The 22,512-nt window shown below is 36.8% G+C and overlaps 1 protein-coding gene across 2 annotated transcripts in view; it reads right to left on the reverse strand.

Moving 5' to 3' along the window:
* TOX (thymocyte selection associated high mobility group box) overlaps positions 1–22,512 on the reverse strand; it is a 106,161-nt gene that overhangs the window by 38,728 nt on the left and 44,921 nt on the right. Inside the window, exons 1-3 of one of the 2 annotated variants that reach the window (XM_031552867.1) lie at positions 9,041–9,100; positions 6,082–6,237; positions 2,666–2,944 (exon numbers count right to left, since the gene is read on the reverse strand). In XM_031552867.1, coding sequence (XP_031408727.1) covers positions 2,666–2,944; positions 6,082–6,150 — 348 coding nt within the window. In that variant the 5' untranslated portion in view covers positions 6,151–6,237; positions 9,041–9,100. Of the gene's footprint in view, positions 1–2,665; positions 2,945–6,081; positions 6,238–9,040; positions 9,101–22,512 lie in introns of those variants that run through there. The other variant, XM_031552866.1, reaches the window with a different exon arrangement.

Here is a 22,512-nt window from a genome sequence, read left to right on the forward strand (position 1 = left end):
TCCTCTAGATGGATAGAGGTATAGATCTTAGGGATTTTTCTACAAAATCTGCTTATCCTTCATAGGTAAAGCTGGGCATTTAGCTGATATTAACTAGCAGAGGTCATCTGACATTGAGATGATGGAGACTCATTCCATTTGAAAATATGTTGTCTTTTTGAGGGGTGTTGATACACTGGCAAACATCCTCTCCTGGTTAGACAGTAGAATGTCACTGGTGCTATTAATAAAAAAGTGAATTCAGAGTGACTGTTTTTTACACAGTTCTCATAGCAGGAATATCTCAGTGACCTAATGGAGCTGGTCAGATCTGGTGAGATACATAGCTTCTACATGACTACAGCATGTGCACTCATATTAAAGTGTGAATAATGGGTTCCTGCCCTGAGCTATCAAGTAATATAAAACATCATACATCTATGAGAAAATTCTGAATTCAGGTAAAAGACAAGAGTTCTCATAAAAGAGAATGGCCATTCCACCTCTTCTTATCCTCATCCAGTATCTTCTTTCACTGGGAAGAGGATTTATGGAGTGAGAAGAAACCTCACGTATTCCTCCAACGCAGCTCTGAGAAAATTTATTACTAGTGTGGCTGTGGAAAAGGATCTCCATAAAAAGCTGGTTTATCCTAAGTATCCATATCCATTCACTGGCAGCTTCCAGGGAGAGAGATGTAACAGAAAGACGGACAGTGAAGGGTTTTAAATCATAAACTACAACATTACACTAGTTATTTATGTTCATTATTCACTATCTCCAGTCTTTTATGGAGGGAACTACAGTGAAACTATTGCATCAGGTCCAACTATGGCCAACTTCAGGCATACACAGGAAGATAAGAAATTCTGTAGAAGGCAGGTATAGTACAATGTGCCTGCCTTTAAGCTTATAGTTTAATCTTTTTTAGTTGGAGACTAGTTTATGCCCTCTATTATTAACCAAGTTTAATACTATAAATTACAATTATTGAATCATTTTAAGGCAATGCATCCACTTTTGCACCCCGAGTTGTTTTTCTTAAATTTGTGTTGTGTTCTGTACATTTTCTCATCTTTTTCTGCTCACATTGAACATGAGAATGTTTTAAAGAGTTTCCAAAATAACATGGCTTGTTAAAAAGTTGAACACTGTGTAATCTGGCTTCAACAGAGAAAAGATCAAGTTTTAGTTGGTCTGCAGCAGTCATTAATTTCTTTATTAAAAATACTACTTTCATATGCGAACTGTCTTGCATGAAACCCCAATTCTATACTTCTGGCAGAATGAAGTGCTGCAGTGAAAAAGTACATCAGAAATGTGGGTTAAATATATTAAGTATTTCATAAATAAAATAAAAAAGATGTTTTAATTTTATATTTGGTGTTTTCTCCAGAATTTTAAAGCAAACTGCACACTTCTACCGATGTACAAAAAATATTACCAAAGAAACGGGAGTAGGAAATAAATTATTCTGAAAAAGTAATGACTGCTTGGAATTATTTTTGCATAGCTGTATTCTAAAATCTCCCTCAGTAACAAAGTGCTCATTTAAAATGTATGAATTATTCAGTAATCTTTGAAACCTGAAGTTTGTGAAATTAGGGGAAAGTCCTGAAATAAAACTTTAAATCTGAATTTATTTAAAATGTAGTAAAACATATGTCTCCAATTACATGATTATTTTATAGCTAGAGGCATGAAAAACAATACAATTTGAAAACAAATCAGAATTACAATACTTGACTGGATTATACCTCCTCAGTGGCTCACGTGTTTTCCTCACGTTCCTCTCAAGTCTGCAACTATTCCCCACAAGATGTGGCCATGGTACAACATTTTCACTACTGCATAACAACTTCCATTTTGCAGTCCAGAATAGATTAGAACTAAGAGGTTCTCAGTTCCCATATGCTCTATCCCTGATTTACTGGATGACTTTGTGTTAAGTCCCAGTATTTTTTTAATCTCATCTTAAGTCTCTGCAAAATTAAGTTAATATACTTGCTTACTTTTTGGGATGTTTTCAGGATTTGGGGAAGTTTGCAAGGCTTTTATATGCAAGCTGCTAAATAAGTTATCACTTATCACTTAAATAAAGGAAACTTTCTTATTTGAATGACAATTATTTCTTTTAGGCCCACAGTGATGCTAAAAGGAAGCTTAAACATGTCATGTCGGAGTGTCAGCACCTCCAAAATCATAAATATATAATGAGTCTTCAAGTTTTTCAAGGTAAGATCTTGAAAGTTTGTAGAGGATATTTCTGTTCTCGTTGCTATGAAGTTCTGTTTACTCATCCTATGACCAAATTGCAAAGACTAGCATATTGTACACACAGTTCATACTTTTTATAGCAGTAACTTGATCTTTAACTGGGAACAAACATCCATTCTATGCAAGTGAGAAAACTCAACCTTTATATTGAAGTCCTAAAGGAATGGTTATCCTTTAATATTTTACAGGATTCCAGTTTGCTCTCACAAAGAAGAATGATGTCATTTACTCAAACTGCCTGAAGAATTGACTGGAAACTATAAGTTCTGTATTCATAACTCTTTAATTCACTTTAGCCAACCACCAACAATGTATAAAGTATCACCTTAATAACTGTGGCCGTATGATTCATTTAGCAGGTCCTAAAAATATCCACCATTTACACAGTAATCCTAGCATCTAAGCCTACCTTAGAGCTATCTTCTCCTTCATCTTCATGGACTGAACTGGATGGTGAAGGAGTTGCAGATTTGCTTCCAGGTGGAGAGGGTGAGTTGTGAGGAACATTGTTTCCACCCATATTCAAACCAAGCTGTGCACTGAGCTGGGACTGGTTAATAGTAGTCAGCTGCCCGTGCTGCATCATTCCTGGCTGCCTAATATCTGCAGGTTGAACCCTTGGCCTCATGGTTGCCATCTGAGGATGGGAACTATACTGGGCTCCTTCTGTATTCCGTAAATCTTGCATCTACAAGAGGAAAAAAACTGTATTAAGCATATCACTAATAACGTGTCCTGTTCTTTTAGAGTTCTGTTGGCCTGATCGGCTATATAAGGCTTAAAAGAAATGTCATGTACTCAAATAAACATATAAATACTGAAAATAGACAGAATAGAATGTGATTGTAATTTGCATAACACTGACTGTTACAAACTATTCAGGCTGTAGCCTCAGCCTGTGGGAATAGCAAAAAGCACTGAAAGCTTGTTTCTTTTTAAGGGGAGCAAAAAGGCACTGCTTTCTGTAACTGCATTCGGAGTATTTCAGAAATGCTAACAAACTGGGGCAGGTTTGCATTCTGAAGTTTAGAGCCAGATCAGAACATTAATATCCTCAAAATTCAAGGCTATTTCCAGATCCTACTTTTCTTCTTAAGATTTGTGTGTATTTGAGCTGTGAATTTGGAAGCTGGAGTTTTCAGAATTGGAATATCTAATATTAAGTTCAAATCTATTATTCCCGGTGCTGCCCAATGCGATACTGGAATTTTAAGGTTTCAGACTGACAGAAAGGATCCATTGATAGACTGATTAAATGAATTCTGAGTTGATTTGCTGCTGAGACATATATGAACAGAAAGCTCAGAAGTTGCAGGATTGACAAATGAATCCATTGTGCTATGTGGGTCACCGCTTCTCAGCATTAACAAGACATACTATTTTAATTCAAGCAACAAATTCATTCTCTGCAAGGATAAGAATTAAAAGCATCGGAGGATGAAACTCCTTTCTTGTCCAGAGGTCAAATGTACCATACATACACACTACAACAGATTCCCTATAATGTCTTTTCATTTCACACCAAAACATGACAAAAGACAAAGAGTATCAAGAAACTCAGATTTAAGCTAAGGTGTTATGTGGGTGATATAAAATTGAAGTGTCAATTCAAAGCTGAAATGAAATAGATATAGTTGTCGTTCAGTGCATCAGACAAACATGTCATGAGTATCGAGTGGAATCTGACAGCAACTATCATTGTATAAATTCCATTATGATAAGGACACATGTTAATGGTTCAATGTATTAACATAACCACATTTATCTACTGACAGTGTTTGTTAGACTTGTCATCCAGAACATTTGAAGATGGCTCAGTTCTTTTTTGACTTCAAATACCTTGTGACTTCTATAACCTATCAGTCTCTCATACGCACTCTCTTATATATCAGAGGAATCTATGGGATACCTCACAACCAGTAAGGCACAGAAAAAGGAAAGAAAAACCTGTAACTTCACGTTTTCTGTCATTAGTAAGAAATCACAAATTTTAGGGAGGTATTTTATGAGCCTGCAGATTGATTTTTGTAAGGCTGACTGGCTGGCAGTAAATTAAACTTATAATAGCATTAGTTCTGGAATACTAACCACTTTAAATGCACATGTATCTCTGAGAAGTATTTGGAATACATTCTGCAAACATAATTATACCTGTATTTATATTGCTTTAGAAATTAATAGCTTTTGGTAAAAAGGAGTTATCTATACAAATATGTTCAAGTTTGCTTAATGAATACTATAGCACCAGAGGAAAGGAGTCAGAGCAGTGTAAGAAATCAATTGAAGACTGAAATCTGAATCCTGACAGACATTCATACGTTTAAAGATCGTGTTTGTTCCCTTTCCTCCAGTACCAGCTCCCCTTCAAATATATTAGCCTTGAAAGCTATCATTATCACTACCTCTGGCACACAATCTACACCAAAGCAGTTGTGCCATAAAGCTCTAACCGCTGCTTGGCCCTATCTTCCCCAGTCCAGCTGTGTCACCGAACAGCAAGCAGTTGGTGCAGGATGAGTAGGGAGGCAGACTGTCCCCAGGCCCTCTCCAAAGGGTGCTCACCAGCTGCCACGCTGCTTGGTGCCAGGTCCCTGGTGAGGCAGGAAAGGCGGCACCCCCTAAAGCCTCCCGCTCACCCTGTCAGTTGCATGTGACACCCAGCACAGCTCAGAACTCTCCCAGGGGATTTTGTATTAGGCAATGTGTTGTCAGCAGGTTGAGGGAGGTGCTCCTTCCCTTCTCTCTGCTCATCACTGGAGAGGCCACACCTGGAGCACTGCATACAGTTCTGTGCTCCCCAGTACATGAGAAAACTGGACATCTTGGAGAGTTCGTCATGGAGGGCCACACAGATGACTGAAGGACTGGAGCACCTCTCCTGTGAGGAGAGGCTGAGAGAGCTGGGACCAGAGAAGAGTAAGTAAAATGATCTCATCCATCTGTAAAAATACCTAAAGGGAAGGTGCAAAGAAGACAGAACCATGTCCTTCAGTGGTGCCTAATTTGAGGACAAGAGGCAATGGGCACAAACTGTAAGAGGACGTTCCCTCAGAACACCAGGAGCACTTCTGTGCTCTGTGGGTGACAAAGCACTGGCACAGGCTGCCTAGAGGCTGTGGAATCTCCTCCTTGGAGACCTTCAGGAGCCACCTGAATGTGGGCCTGGACCCCTACTCTGAGTGTACCTGCTGCAGCTGGGGTTGGGACAGATAAACCCAGAGATCCCCGCCACCTGCAGCCATTCTGTGATGCTGTGGTCATGTGAATGTGTACCCAAATGATTTTATGAACTCTGGAATGGAAACAAACATTATCTGAAACTCCTAGCAACTGTTTCAGTCTTTTGAATGAATTTGCCAAGTATCTACTTCATTGAAAGCAGAGCAAAAGTCATAATTTTAATTACTTTTTTTTTTTCCCCTCCAAGAAAAATGCAATAAACTTGTTATTTTTCAAACACTCTCCTTTATTAAAAACTTTTTACGTGAACTTCAATTACCAGATAGGCACTGGAGAGCATTCTGTGTTTGTCATCTTTAAAATAACATATATTTTAAAGAATCTGTGTTCAGTTTTAGCTCCAGCATCAAACAGACAGCTTGTTTTCAGATAACACGACACCAATTGGATAGTATTGAACATATCCCCACACAAAATATGCATATACATCTTTGTAAGGATCGGTCTTTTGAATTTTTAGGTCAATACCAGGCAACCTTTACAAAAAGAGGAGTAAGCAGCATGGAGACAGGCTGCTTTAAAGTACATGTTCCCTAAGCCAGAAACCAACACCCTAAGGGACCTGCCTACAGAGAAGAGCAATACCTGGGAACATGCCAGTGAATCCATGAACTGAGCTGTCACTCTCAGCAAGGAGAACATGTGGCTCTGCATCTACAGATGAGATTTCTGTCTCGCCTCTCTCCTGCACTGCAGAGCCTTCCCATATCCTGATCCTTCCTCGAGAAACAAGGAGACTATCTAAGAAAATGGAAATCTGAGTCAGAATAGGCAGCTGACCACATTAACTGTGAAAAGTTACTATGTAATACTGTGGAAAGCATGTGATGATGAATCTTTACATTTCTAAAGAATCATCAGATTTCAAGAACAGGCCTGTCAATGAAAACCACATACTTCCATTGCTGCTGTGGTGTGACAGTATGTCCCTGTCTCAAACACTCTGATGACCTCATCTCTGTGAGAACAGTGGCACTGATCATACACATTCTCTGTCAGCGCTGCTAGTAAAGTATGACCAATTCCATACAAAGTACTTCACAATCAGAAGCTTCAAATTGCTAGTTCTTCCAGATGGAGCCCACCACAATGTGGCTGTGCTGAAGTCATATCCAATATTCAGAAACAATACTGCAAACATACTTCACTGAATACAAAAACAAATCTTGCCTGATGGCAGAATGTCAAATAGAAGAACAAAGTTAAAGAATTTGTGTGCTACAGGGGATAAGGATAGTCCTAAAATGATGCCTTTGATGGCCTTTTCGATGAGGTAATAATACTTGGCACTTTAATATCATTCTCCATCTGTCAATTTCAGGATGCCTCACAACTTTATACTCAGCTTTAGAACATGTCTGGTTTTATTTTGGCTTTACTAAGGCGGAACTAAGACACAGTTCTCTTCATGGCTATACATTTTTTTCCATTTGCATTTTACTTATAAGCAGAAATGGAGCATCTACCTATGCAGGTGTTTGGCTATGCATTAAAAAACACTGTAACAGTATGTCATTTTGAGGTGTGTACCAATAATCCACCAATAACCCACCTAATAAGAATATAGTTAGTGCACTACCAAAACAACCCATTTGTTGTCTGCCTGAAAACAAGCCCCTAATGCCCTGCAGGTAGTAGATCAGGTAGTAAGAATAAAACTAAAGTGTATTAAACATCAGACCATCATTTTTCACATCAACTTAAAGCAATAATTAAGAAAATTGTGCTATGCAGAATACAGCATGTCCCTACACAAAATCATCTCTCACTGTGAGACAATAAGAAAACAGCACCCTAATCACAGAATCACAGAAAATAGTGCTAGAAGGGACCTCAAAAGGTTATTTAGTCCAACACTTTATCTCACAGCAGGATTAGTTATACCTAAATCATTTCTGACAGATGTTTGTCTAACCTCTTCATAACCTCCCTAGGCAATTCTTGTGCTTAACTATCCTTACAGTGGAAAGGGCTTTTTTCCGTAATGTCTCACCTAAATCTCCTTTGTTGTAATTTAAACCTACTACTTTTTACTCTACTCCCAGTGGACATGAGGAATGTTTTTCCCCTTATTTACAGAAAAGCTGCACACACTGGAAAGCTATTATGAATTTCCTTTCAGTTTTCTCTTCTTTAGACTAAACAACCAAACCTGAAGATTGAAAGACTTTTTTTTTCATACGCTGTGTTTTCTACACCTTTGATCATTCTTCCTGCTACCTCTGGACTATGTGCAATGGTCTTTGTCTTTCTTGAAATACCATGCTGCAAATTCCACAAAATACACATATTTTTATCTGACAGAGCTTTCAGATTGAATCCTTCAAGTCTCTAACAGAATCTAGGATAAAGCATTAAAAAAAATCCTTAATAATCTGTCTTCCTGATGTAAGCTGGTTACTCATACAAGATGCAAAGAGAGTCAAACGGCAGGACCCTTAACTAACAACCCAGAAGCTGGCTTTATGAAGCAAAGAAGTTTTTTTCTAAGAAGCATTAGGCAGGCAGTTTCAATCAGAATGTGTTGTTGTTAGCAAAATAATGTCCGTGTTGTTTTTCTGTTATAATTAAGAATTATGATGCAATCTCTCTCTGAAAAGCTGCAAGATTCCAAATTGTTTCTCCTTAAATACATTTCTAATAAGTGTAATCCTTGACTGAAAGAAAAAAGAGAAGTTGCCTTAACAAAATGAAGTGCATATGACAGGTCTAAATATATGCGAGAAATGCTAGGGATTATAGACTGGAGATGAAAACATTAAAATTGAAGGAGAAAGGCTTACTCTCTGAAGTAAGTGAAGATCGTATACCTCACTATCCTGAGCAAATTCATAGCAAGCACAACAGGCATTATCTCTAGCATCACCACCAGGTGTTATGGGAATTTTTGCTTAATTTTTATACAAGGTGAGAGATCAAACTTTTCTGATGGACCTGGTAGAAGTGGTTGATGGTCATTTACTTCTTGTCCAGAAGTTCAAGGTAAATCAAAGAGAAATACTATTGTGAGAAATACTGCTGTGTACTATTGTGAAGCTGTGGGTTGCAGTTTAACCTAGCAGACAACTCAGCACCACACAGCTATTCACTTAATCCCCTCAGTAGGATGGGGGAGAGAATCAGAAAAAGTTAAAACTCTTTGGTTGAGATAAAAACAGTTTAACAGTATAGAGAAGAAAAGGGTAATAATAATAATAATTAATAATAATAATAAAAATATGACACCATATTGTATGAGGTATCCCTCTGGCCAGTTCTGTCCTAGTTCTGACCCCCTCCCATCTCCCTGTGTACCCCCAGATCCTCACTGGCAGGGCATTCTGAGAAGCAGAAAATCCTTAACTGAGTGTAAGCACTGCTCAGCAATAACAAAACAGCGTTGTGTTATCAACTTTATTCTCATTCTCAATCCAAAACACAGCACCACATCAACTACTAGTAGGAAAATTAACTTTTTCCCACTGGAAAACAGGACAGTACAGCACAATTAAGTAATTCAAATAAAGATTTTGAGAGAAAAACCTAGGGAATCTTGAAGTTTTACCTTTGATAATATGCACAATATTGAGAGAAGAGCAATAACCCTAACCCTAAGCCTAACCCTTCTTCAGTGATGTCATTCATCTTTGACATCACTATAGGTGCCACTGATGTTCCTTGGTCAGCTGAAGGGATTTCTGTTATTAGTATTCTCAATGATACTCCCAGAACAACTTGTGCTGGTACGCGTGCCATATTAAAACCGAATATTTGTTCCAGTCATTGCAAACTCCTAAATGATGGTAAGCAGTAGTCATAGAATCAAAGGTCATCCACAAAAGACTACCCAAAATTAAAAAAATATATCTGAGAATGTTGTCCAAACTCTTCATGAACTCCAGCAGGTTTGTGCTGTGATACCCCACGGTTATTCACTACATCTCTGTAGCTAAGTTTTAGATAAATTTCAATTGAATTAAAATCAAGCCATGCTGTTTCATGTGTTGTTTCAAAACGTGTTGATGCTACTCAATGTGATAATATAAAACTAGTTGGACATTTGTATTTGTACAATAGAAAAGATCAAAAAAGTGACCCCAGTATTTAGAAGTTTGAAATCGGACAAGTTAGGATTCACTGGTCAGAGCAGATAAAGCTGTAACTGATGTGTATGTCCTGCCAGGAACAAAGGCAGATCAAACCCTAAATTCCACAGATCTTTGCATACAGTAAAAGTAGGAATCATATCTGTAACCAAGCCTCCTTTTTATGTAAAGAAAAGAATGACTGCTAAAGAGAGGTTTGTTATGATAGCTAAAGTTGCTGTAAAATGACTACAGAGAACTATTTAAAACACATTAAAAGGAATAAACTAAAGCATCACCTAATAGAAAAAAGGATGTGTGTTTTCATCATCTCATTTTTTACAATTCTCTTCTGTATCAGCTAACTGCATAATGGAAAACTAAGTTTTAAAGTAAGTGAGAATTTGGGAAATACTTAGTATTGTATAAAGCGCATTTTATATCCTATGCCCAGTGCATTTTCAGGACAAAATGAATGGGTCGTTCAAAATTTGTGTTCATAAGGAAAATAGTCTTAAAATCAAACAGCAAAAACCTCACATGTAAAAAGAACTCTAAAGTGAAGAAAAAAACAAAAAACAACAAAGCAAAACAACAAAAAAACCACTCTTCGTATTAATTTTACTTCTCTAATCTTTCCAAAATCATTCTGTTAGAAATTAAACCACTTTTTGTTGCTTTACATAGTATTCTTTCTGTAAGAGATCTTAAGCTCCTTTAAAACAATTATATACTCAAAATTTGACTGCAAAATTTTATAGTGCAATCACATAATGACAAGAATGCAATAATATACAGTTTCTATATTTCTCGGTATACAGTTAATTTGATGACTATTAACATTCTTTTCTACTTTATGTTTTAATATCCTTTGAGTCACAGAGGACTAAGGTCTCAAAACTAATCATAAAAAACTACCGACTGCTATTCACTCTAATATAATAACCCTTTATTTAAAACAACCTCCAATAAATTTCATTATAAGAAGTTATTAAAAGGGTTAAAAACCTATTAAATGTCAAAGAATTTGCCTGACTCAAACTTCTAATAAAGAAACAGAATAGGCTTTCTTTCTGAATTATTTAAATCTTTACTGACTGTGCACTGAACCATGAAATTAGAAAAGTGTTATTAGAAGTGTTCTCTGGTTTTTATAAAAGTTGTAGCATAGAATATATCAAACCACAGTCTTTAACCAGACTAGTTAAAGAAATAGGTTTTTAATCCTGAATACATGGTTTTCACTGATATAAAGGGTCATAATTAAAAGTCTGGCCTGGAAGCTGAAGATAATAAAATTATTATTACAGGAGCATACATGTTCATTTGGTACATTCTAGATGCATGTTTCCATTTTAATTTGGACAAATATCTCCAATTTTGTTTGATCTTGCAAAGTCCACTTATTTGGATCCTCTCAGCAAACAATTAAGCTTTTAATAATGACTCATTTTAAAGAATTAATGGTGAATAATGTGTGTTATCTTTTTTCCTTTTTAAAGTGTCTAATACTTAACAGTCTAATACTTAACAGCAGGTATAGGTAGACAGCAGACAAATGGAATCTAGGACGTGCAAGTCAATTATTCTGGAACATATCTCCTGATAACAATATTATCCCTGAAATGCATTTTGCAAATATCAACAGAACTATTTTCTATTTCTCCAATTATTTACATAAGAAAAACAATCATCAATTTCATGTTTATCTGGGTAATGCAAAAGAACACCTGAGTCAGCATTGTATTCACAGGTTCACTCAAACACACCCAAATCAATAGCCTTTTATCACAACAAAGGAAGTAAAAAAGACAACTGTGAAAGACAATAATGTTCCCCCTTCCTTTAGACAATAAAAATAGAAGCATCCAAAGGACATGAAAAGATTAGATCTAGGAATAAAGAAATGCATCCTTGGAAATAATGCAAGCAGTGCTCAACTGTGCTTGCTACAGGGCAGGAGGGAAAAAGGCAACTACAATTGTCTTGGCAGTGCTTTGCTCCTATGACTGGCCCAAAACAACATGATACTGCTGAAAACCTTTTCGAGTTCTGCACTGCTCTATTGCATTGCAATGCATTGCATTTTGCTGTTTACTTTTTGAAGATGTTCACCATGCTATCTTCCTTATTGTTATCTGTCATATGTTGCTCTATCTGCTCTAACAGACAAAGGCAACCTGACCACATTGTCCATCTAACTTACCACAATGTAAAGGAAGCTCCACAGAAACATTTACATGAATAAAAACATATGGAGAATATTTCTTGAATTAGTATCACTCTCTGTAGATAATTCATAAATTTTCCAACAGATTTGCCAAGGGGGGAGCTGGCCACATGAGAACAGACTGTGCTAAAGCACAGTGCAGGACTACGGATGTAGCTAAGTGCATAGCTGAGTCTCTCAGTGATGCCAATACATCTGTCTCTGAATTTTGTCATATATATTTTAAATATTTTAATATTTTAGTGTTAATATTTAGAAGATTAGGGGATTTAGCATTTAAATAAATTAATTTGCAATGAGATATTCATATATATCACATTACGTATTTCAAAAGAAAGTGTAGCTTGCACAGCATTTAGAAAATATTTGAGATAAATTGGAAATAGTAGAATGACACTGGGATGTTTAAATGAAGGTATTCAAGAATGTTTACACAGCAAAAAATGTGATGACCATATTATTTATTATGTTAAGACTGGCTCCATGTGAATGATTTGGGTATGCTAATGTCTGTATTTTTAGGACAATACAGATGCAGTCATTTGCTATCTTGATAGGTCTGAAAGTCTTTGAGAAAGATGTAGAGCCATTGAATGACCAAGTAATCCTTTGAATTCCGGTCAATTCAGGCTCTTGTACTGATTTAATGAGCTTAGTTTCAGTAAGAGGTGGCTGTCCAAGTGGAATCTACTAGATCTGCAAGCATTAATGACAGGTAAAACAAGGAAAAATACAGCAAAGTGAAACATGAAATTTAAGATACATAATCGCACAACATTCCTGATGATTCCATAGTGTGTATAATGTTGGTTCATTCTCTTTCTTGATTCTTGTCACTTTCTGAAAAAGATCATTCCTAAATTTCTTTTAGCTGAATTATTTCAATGCACAACACAGTGCAACCCTGGACTTAAGAAAAGCCAACTTTGACCTCTTCAAGGACCCATGGGTTACAACACCGGAAAGTAAGGTGGCCGAAGAGAGTAAGTTGACTTTCATGCACCACTTCCTCCAAGCTCAAGATCCCTAAGAGTAAGAAATCAGGCAAAGGAGAACCTGCATGGTTGAGAAAGTTACTCACGGAAAAATTTAGATGGACGAAGAAAGCTTATGGAATGTGGGAATAGAGTCTGTCCACTTGGGAGGAATATAGAAGTGTTGTCAGAAAGATTAAGGTCCACTTAGAATTAAATCTAGAGAGGGAGGTCAAGAACAATATAGAAGTGCTTCTTTAACTATATCAACAGCAAAAAAGATTAAGGGTAATGTGGGTCTGCTGCCAAATGAGGTGGGTATCCTGGTAATAGAAGGAGGGCAAGAAGGAGGATCCAGGAAACTACAGGCCAGTCAACCAAACCTCAGTCCCTGGGAAGGTGATGGAACAACTTATTCTGGATACCATCTCTAAGCAAGTAGAAGAAAAGAATGTCATCAGAAGTAGTCAATATGAGTTCACCAACGGAAAATCATGTTTGACCAATGTTTTAGCCTTCTATGATGTCATGACTGGCTGGGTAGATGAGAGGAGAGCAGTGGATGCTGTCTACCTTGACTTCAGCAAAGCGTCTGACACTGTCTCCCATAAGATCTTTGTAGATAAGCATAGAAGTGTGGGATAGGTGAATGTAATCTAGGGAAGCTGCTTTAGCAGGGAGTTGGACTAGATGTCCCTTCAAACACTGAAGTGGGTTGAGAGCTGGCTGACTGGCAGAGCTCAGTGAGGAGTCTACTGGAGGCCTATTGCTAGTGGTGTTCCTCAGGGGCTGACCCGCTGTCCATGCTCTTTTTAAAGCATATTCATCAGTGACCTGGATGAAGGGATGGTGTCTACCCTCAGCAAGTTTGACAATTATACAAAACTGGGAGGAGTGACTGACACACCAGAAGCCTGTCCTGCCATTCAGTGAGACCAGGACAGGCTGGAGAGTTGGGCAGAGAGGAATCTTATAAGGTTCAATATGAGAAGGTGTGGTGTACTTGTAGTGATTCATGTGGTTAGTCCCCCTATAAGTTAGGGGTCAACCTGCTGGAGTTCTCTCTGCAGAGAAAGTCCTCAGTGTTTTGGTGGACATCAGGTTGACCACGAGTCAGCAGCGTGCCCTTGTGACAAGAAGGCCAATGGTATTCTGGGGTGTATTAAAACAACAGTGCCAGCAGGTCAAGGGAGGTGATCTTTCCCCTCTACTCTGCCCTGGTGAGGCTACATCTGGAGAACTCAGTTCCAGGCTCCCTAGTTCAAGAAAGACAGGAAACTTCAAGAGAGAATAAGGAAGACAGCTACAAAACGATTACTGGCCTGGAGTATTTTCTCTATTGAGAAAGGCTGGGAGATCTAAGATTATTTAGCCTGGAGAAGATTGAGAGGATATCTTATCAGTGTTAATAAATATCTAAAGGGCACGGGGTTGGACTAGATGTCCCTTCCAACACCTACAATTTTGTGAGCAAATTCAGTGAGCCTGATGGTGAACAGGGCTCTGCCTTTTCCACCCCTTGAAGGACAATGAATACTCAATTCTTCCAATTAGTAACCATCCAAAATGCATGTGCAGCTAACTTTTGGCCTTCAGTGCATCCTTTCGTTCCTCTTCATCGGAATAATTCTCCCATTTGCCTATCTCAAAGAAGGTTCTGTTGCTCATTAAGTTTAATACAGTACTAAAACCAGAGTCTACTACATGCTCTAATCATCTAATTACCCTCATCATTAGGTTTACAAAATTTTCTGCTGTTACACACAAACTCTTAATGGACCTTGTTTCCATTCCAATGAGATATGAAGTCGAATCTCTGAAACTGAGAAGCACAGGCAGATCTAATCCACAATTCTTTATATTCTTCCTCTTGGACACTGTGATGTGCAATATCTTTGAGATTATTTCCTGAAGCTATAGTGGGTTTTTTTGGGTAGTAGCTTACTAATGATGTGACTACAACAAAATATACAGAATTAACTATAAGCTAAGTTGGACCATGAGTATATACTTATTAATGACTGGATTGGGGGGCTCAGCTGGTTCAGAGCCAACTGAGCCGCAGAGTTAGGCTCACTGAAAAATATCACCCCTATTTGAGCAAACCATTTTGTGCGCCATTTCAGTTCCAGATGGAAACAGTTGTGACATGCTGCACTCTTGCATTGCCATGCACAGTAATTATGTTAAACTAATAACTCTCTGCACTCTATGTACACTGGCACTAAACTATATAGAATTATGACTTCGCGTTCTCTCCATCATATGACTTGTACGTCTGTTGAAAACTAGTCACATAGCTTATGGGTGTGCATTTTGTGAATTTCAGATTGGTTATGGATTAAGTTCACTTTCCTTGATAAAGAAGATCATACTTTTCCTGGCTGATAACAGTAACCCTGAAAAAACCCATATCCCATACAATTCTACTTTCTATTAAGTACAGCATCATAACAAAATCCATAATTTAGACTAATAAGAATGAGTTGAACACTTTAAATGACTTCACTGAAAAGAACTATTATCAAATCTGTTGCTATGGTGCAGTCTTGTAAATTTACAGTGTGAGTGATGCATTAATGGAAGTTGAAACAAAAGGTCTGAAAAATGTTTAAGTCACAAGAGATTTTTTTTAATATAAATTATCTTGTTATCAAGTGACAAACTTACTGATATTTGTAACTATACTGTCATAGTTTTCTCTGGAAGATAAACTTAATGACGTAGTCAAATATAGTGGGTTTTGTAAATGTTAAGCATATGTGTGACTGCTAGGCAAGATGCTTTTTGTAAGTTATGAAAAATATGCTTGGTTCACAGGGAAAGAGCTATTTAATGATATGCTAATAACTCCATCATTCTTCTGTATTGTATTATTTACTACTTTGTCTCCAAAAGCTATTTAACATCTCTAGTATAATTATCCATCTGCAGCTTGCCAAGTTCAATAACTCTGAAACAAGAAAAATCTCAATTATTTTATTTTCAACTATGCAGAATATGAACAGATATCTAACAATCTCAGAAGATTAAAATTAGTAAATCTGTTTTGCTTAGTATCCATTATATTAGAATGACAGAAGGCCTTCCTGAAAATCTTCTTTTTAATTTAAAAATATCTCTTTATTTTGCTGGTTTGATACTTCTAAATGTTGGATACCTTTATTAAGAAAGCCTGATAAACTTACCAAAGCTATTTCAGAAAAATAAAAGGCCAAAACATCTTGAAAAGGAATACACTATGGGCAATCACAATCGTAAGATTTATTTTAAAACTCAGTATTTAATCTTAATTCTTTTTGATTGTGAAGCATCTCATTATTCAATTCATTTTCTGAATAAAGCAGCAGCCTTGGTTCAGCTAAGAAAGTATCCTTTTTTCTTTATTTTACAAACTTCCACTTTCAGCATTACCAAGTGTCAGCCAACAAGTGGGGATGTGAGATTTATGACTGTTTATACAGAAATTTCACTTTATTCGTGTATGCCAAAGAAGCACACTGAAGTCTGCCGTAAGGATGTGTGGTAGCATAATATTTGTTTTGTATATCTTGTTGTAGACAGTAGCAAAACTCAAGGTATTTCACCTACTCTGTATGAAGTCCAATAAAATACAGAAAAGTTTTATGCTGAAGTTTAAGCAGAAGCCAATTACTGTCTGCAAGGGAAAAAGGGAGGAATGAAGAGATTTACAGAATATGAACTCAGGAAAACAATACCTAAAAAACCAACAATAAACTGCAATACAGGAATTTTCTAGCTATGAAAAACATGTCTTCATGGTGAAGAAAGAGAAGGATGATTAGCTAACACAATAGATTAATGATTGACCTAATGATTGGTTAGGCTTTAGAGATTTTTCTTCTTCTAGCTAGATGAGTCCATAACAACTGTGGATCCACAGATCCACAGTGAGGTTTCTAGAGGAAATGCCCTGGTGTTTTAGCAGCACTGCCTCACAAGTTCATCTCTGTTGAAATATTTCCATTTAGATGAATTGTACTGTCATTTTGAAGACAATCTGAAGGAAGTTTTCCTCCTCCCTTTCTTCCTAGATGAGGGTCTAGTCATGCTAACCTATTTCTAACTTCCATCTGGGACTACATATCCTATGAGCTGAAAGTGATGATAAGTAATAATATTAGTACAATACAAAATGTGATTGCTTATGATTGCCAGGTTTCAGGCTGCTGTGATCACAAGAAGTTTGTACTTCTCGAAATTCCCAAACTCTTCTCCTGACCACATATTAGCTTTGTTGACAGACAGATCTTGGTTCTATTTTTCAGTCTATTAATGCCTGAAATTCAGATTAACATAATTTTATAAAATGTACCCAAATCTGAGATGGAATCTATGTGGTGAGCTTTCATACTGCCAAAAAGTACCTCTGGAAAGTACCCCTAACAGCAAATACCCAGATGCAGAAAGATAATATTTAATCATTAGAAAGATTAGAATTCACATAATCTCAAAATAGCAAGACAGAGTAATATCTTGAAAAACAGGAAGGCCTATCCACACTCTTTTGTTGTATTCATGTGCCAAAGACTGCCTTCAAGTGAGCTCTTCATGCCACTGTACTACTTAAACACTGCGTAACTTCACAGTGCACTACCACAGCTCTTCCAGTTTCTTTATTATTCTAGAATAAGGTCATCCTCTACTAGTACAAACTATAGCAAATTTTATAACTACAAAAACTCAGCCTATGCTGTCTTATTTCTCCCAGAAATCATTTTACTTATTCTAGGAAGAAATTTTAAAACGTAGTTGCCATGCGTGCAGAAGTACATTCATGACTGTTCACATAATTACTGCAATTATGAATGCAATTCAGGTGAATATGCAAGCACACTACCAGCTAAGCCTCTAACTGATAATTTATGTGTGCCTTTACTCAATTTGCATGAGCAATTTTCATAATCACCTTCCCAGGTTTAGTACATAGATCTCAGGACTCAGTTTACATAAAATCTGACTGAATAACTAATAAAGGGCTGATGAAGGATGCATAAGTGACTAGTAGAAGTAGTAAATTAGAAGCATACGGAAATAAAATGAACTGAACAAAGTCAACTTCAGCTTATGCATTAGCCTAAAAGTAATGCACTAGATAGGTCAAGTTCCCTCAATTATTCTTCTTTCTCCTGTTTTCAATACACAACCTACCCTTTCTGCTAGTCAGAAAGGGCAAGGACTTTCAGACAGACAAGTTACATATGTACAGTGCAATTCACAGTAAGTGAAGTTGTCATTTTAAGTGTCTAGCTCTGAGAAATGCAGAGGAATTCTTGAACATAAAGCCAAAACACTAAAAAATGCAAAGCCTGTGGTGTTTACAGATGAACAACTGAGTTTACAAGAGTTTTCTTTCTCCAAAGAATGAAGTAAATATGCTGCATTCAGAGATATTTCAAGAAATTATACTTCTGTTTCTACATTTATATCAATAGAAAAAAACTACTTTGTATTTTCAGAAAACAAGAAAATAAAATCATTTTAGAATGAAAGAGAAAAATATACCTAGATACTTCTCTGAACCTTGAAAATTAACTACGAAAAAGATGCTTATTTTCTAGGTTTCTATGGAGAAGTGAACCAAAATACTTAGAAAATATGCACGTGTTAGAGAAAAGGAATGGTAATAAGATGCCTCTCTCTGAAAACTACCTCTGATTATGGAAACCTGTAGGATCAAGTTTTTAATTTAATGACTTCTCTGTATTTATAAAAGTACTTTTAAAGAATCCTAACTACTAAGTCCATAATATCTAGGAAAAGTTTATGAAAAACTTGTTATATTTAAATTTGGAGAATTTAAATATATCTTTTGAAAATCCTGAGATGCTTTTGCGCAGGTTAGTAATGATATTGTTGGTATTTACGCTACCTGAAATGGACTGCTTTTATTTTCAAAGTTCAGTAAGCCATATCTGCTATAAGTCTTGTTTTAGAGATATATTGCTCAGTAATAGCCATATACAGAATACTTGCTCCCCATGGTAACTCAAATTAATATCTCCCTGCATTATTACTGCTAACATTGTAGAATTAATAAGATCATAGGATAGTAAGTGGAGTTCTTTCCCTGCTACAAATGGTAAAGTGTACTCTTTACTGAATTCCAGATGAATTATCAACCACTGTCACATAACACAATCGCAGTCAAATACAACAGAGATACCAGGGCTGATGTAGAAGAAACAAGCAAATCAAATCTCTGCTCATAAATAGGTTACACTTGCTATGTCTTAAAACTGTTGCTGAGATAATTTGGCTTGGAAATTACTGGCACATGATAAACATTGCTCAGTATAACACTATATCAGTGGTATTATGTCCTGAAAAATAGCTGTAATGAAGTGATTAAAATAACAGATGCTAAATCTTGTGCTTTAATGAGTAATATTTTGCATGTAAGTACCTCCCACTACTGTTTAGGAAGTATAACAAAATGAAAAAAAAGCAACATTATGAAAAGGACCAAAAAAGCAATGTCGTTCTCCTTTTCCTACACAACAGTGTAACATCCTCCGTCTGTCTTAGTCTGTACCTTGGCAAGCTTTAAGCGCATCCAAAATGCTTTCCTTAATTTTAGAAGAGAAAATGTGCAACAAACTAATCTTGATATATCTGCATATAAAGTTAGTAAAGTGAGCACACTGGAAGTATTTTAGAAGGATAATCATGTCAGTGTGATAAACAATTCATTCCTTAATTCGTTCTGTGATTTCAGGACTAGAAAATAAAGTGACAAATATGAACATTATAAGGTGTTAAAATTCAAGGAGTACCTTCTCATTGTCTCCAGCTGAAATATAGGCATGTAGTTGCAGCAACATAACTAACTGAAAGCCATGCTTTTCAGTTTTATCTTGTTTCCCAATTATTTTAAGGTGTTGTTCGATTTTTCCCCAGCACTTCATTCCTTGCTATTTAATAACATGAATACTATGACAGTATTCTAGGAGAAAAGTTTTGGAAGACAAAGATTAACACTCTGAATCACCGGAGCGTCAATTCATTGCAGAATTATATGCAATTTCTACACTTACTCAGTGCTTGTCAGTTCTGATAATCTTTGAAGTCTCACTGGACCACTGTGGCTGGCAACTACTGTGAAAATCTCTACCGATGCTAAAGAAAATGCTCTGTTTCTACAGACAATGATATAACAAGAGGCATCTTGCTGTTGCTGCTCTCTAGCAAACCCAAATACTGTAATTAATATTGTAAGAAGTGCAACAGGAAATTCTCCCCAGCACTCCAGGAACTATCAGAGTCTGCAGAAAGATGAATTAATCTAGCCCTGGATCTCAGAGTGGTTCTTTAGGTGGCCTGAGATGCTGTTTTAGCACACAGATTCTGATTCCGAGACAGAAAAAACAGCATATTTTTTTTTCCTTTCTTTTGACATTGATAGGATCTAAGCCAGGGCTACAATTTCCCTATATATTTTGAAATGCTCATCTTAATGATTTATTGTTATAATAAAAGGGTATTGTGATTTCATGACCATTTTGGTGAAAAGCAAAGCATTTACCCACACAGAGAAATAAATGCATTTCTTAAAGAATCAAAACCAAAATGTATTTTAAACTACATTTGATGATTTAAAGTCTTGTAACACAGATTTTTCCTAGAAGAAATATTTCCCAGTACTTAATGCAATTAAATTAGGAAAATATCAATACAATAGAATATTTTAAAACAGTTACTGTTTAGAATATATAGCGAGAAATATTACTCAAATATATCCCATTCTAAACATAAGGACAAGTAGATGTTTAATAGCTAAATTAGAGCCTGACATTAATGATCAGTTCAGCACATACAATACAAATCTGCATCTTTAAAAGGGACTTTTGCTCTTTTGGAGTACAATTTTGATGACACGGACACTAAGAATAATAGTAACATAGGGTAAGAGGAATTTGTATGCAGCTTTCAATTTCTGTGATAACTACTGAAAACTATTAAGTTTATGTAGTAGATACTCCCTAAGCGCTATGCTACTTAGCCTTCTAAAAATCATACTGTGTTCAAATGAGCAAGCAATACTCAATTGCTATCCCACTTCTATCTAATTTGTTCCTCCCAGATTGCAGTGTCTAGGCTGACCCTAGTGATTTAATCATGTCTTTCTCAAGGGTGTGGATACACAACACATGGCTTTGGGTTGTTTTCCACCATAGTTTTCGGATGTCAGGCCTGGCAATTTAACTTGCAAGCATTTGCAAAACTCGATCTCACCTGACATGCTTAAGAAGCAAAGCCTCACTGAACTGCATGTGATTCAAGGAGCTAAGCTATACTTTGGCTCTCAAGGCCTCAAAAAGTCAGGATGTGTAATGTATGAACTGCTATGCTACTTTATATCAAGATGATCCTCAAAGATATCTTTTATTTAAACATTTACACATTGATTTCCACTGTTGTATGTGGTTTTGCTTAGCTTTAATATTATCCTCTAATATAAAAGTTCTGAAAAGTTAGGCCTTCTATTTTTCACTCGAAGCTGCTGCCCACCATCTAACTTCTGTTTAAAGCAGAGCTACTATTCTCAGTATCTTTCAATTCTCTAGCTACTTTTCCTGCCTGTTTGGAGATTTGGAAGTAAGTTCCCCACTTACTTCAAGGCAACACATTAGCAGCACTTTCTAGATGCCAAAAATGGGGTGAACTTTTGGATAAAACTGAGCTTTCAACTGAGTGTGAAATAATTCATCACAGGTTGTGGTCCAAGTGGATGGGAGAAGAGCAAGAGACTTCATACAGCTCCAGAAGGACCATGTGCCTGCCGCAGGAGAGAGGTGATCAGTCCTTGGGTGGAGGTTAGAAGTTAGGAAGAAATTTCTTTGCTCAAAGGACAGTGAAACACTGAGACAGGCTGCCCAGGCGTACAATCAATGAATATACAGATGATATAGTAGATCCAAGAGTTTGGCAGATGTAATTATTATACTATAGTAGGAAAAAAAGGACACTCACCCTCTCCTGGGCTCACATGATAGACTCCAGAGGAGCAGATCTCCAGAAGAGATCCTTCCCCACTAGCAGTCAGCTCTTAAATGGGTCTAGGAGAGATGGAGCCAGGCTCCACCCCTTCCTGCAGCACAGGTGAATTGCCTTCACCTGTGCTCCCGTGGCTGACTCATTGCTTGTCTCAGGTGATCAATCAGAGATTCAGGCCGTGATTCAGCAGCCCCATACACCAGGAAGCTGTGATTGACTCATCCGTGGAAGCATTCAAAGTCAGGCATGTTGGGTTCTGGTCAGCCTGATCTAATGGTTGGCAACTCTGCTTACAGCATGGGGTTAGAACTAGATGATCCTTGAGGTCCCTTTCAACCCAAGCCATTCCGTAATTCTATGTACTCCTCTCTGAAGCATCTGAGAAATCACTTCTGGTAGCAGTTGGGCCCCAAGGGAAGTAGCAGTGCAAATATGCTGGAGGGTATTCCTGCATTCTTCATTCTGTCACTTTATGAACACAACCACAATTGTAACTGTTAGTTACAATTGAGCATTCCACTTTCTATAAACTTCTTTTCAGCTGGTTATATTAACAAAACTGAAAATGAAGGCAAAAATGAAGTTTCAAAGTCAGCATACGACTTCTTGCAAGGCGGGTATGGTTTTGTCTATTCTTTTCTTCGTCAGAAGTTATCTGAACAAAATGATAACTTTGAACTCCTAGACTTTTCTGACTAAATTTCTTTAGTTTTTAATTTGTGTGCTAATG

The sequence above is a fragment of the Meleagris gallopavo genome, chromosome 3 (assembly GCF_000146605.3).
Source record: "Meleagris gallopavo isolate NT-WF06-2002-E0010 breed Aviagen turkey brand Nicholas breeding stock chromosome 3, Turkey_5.1, whole genome shotgun sequence".
In the NCBI taxonomy this organism is placed as follows: Eukaryota; Metazoa; Chordata; class Aves; order Galliformes; family Phasianidae; genus Meleagris; species Meleagris gallopavo.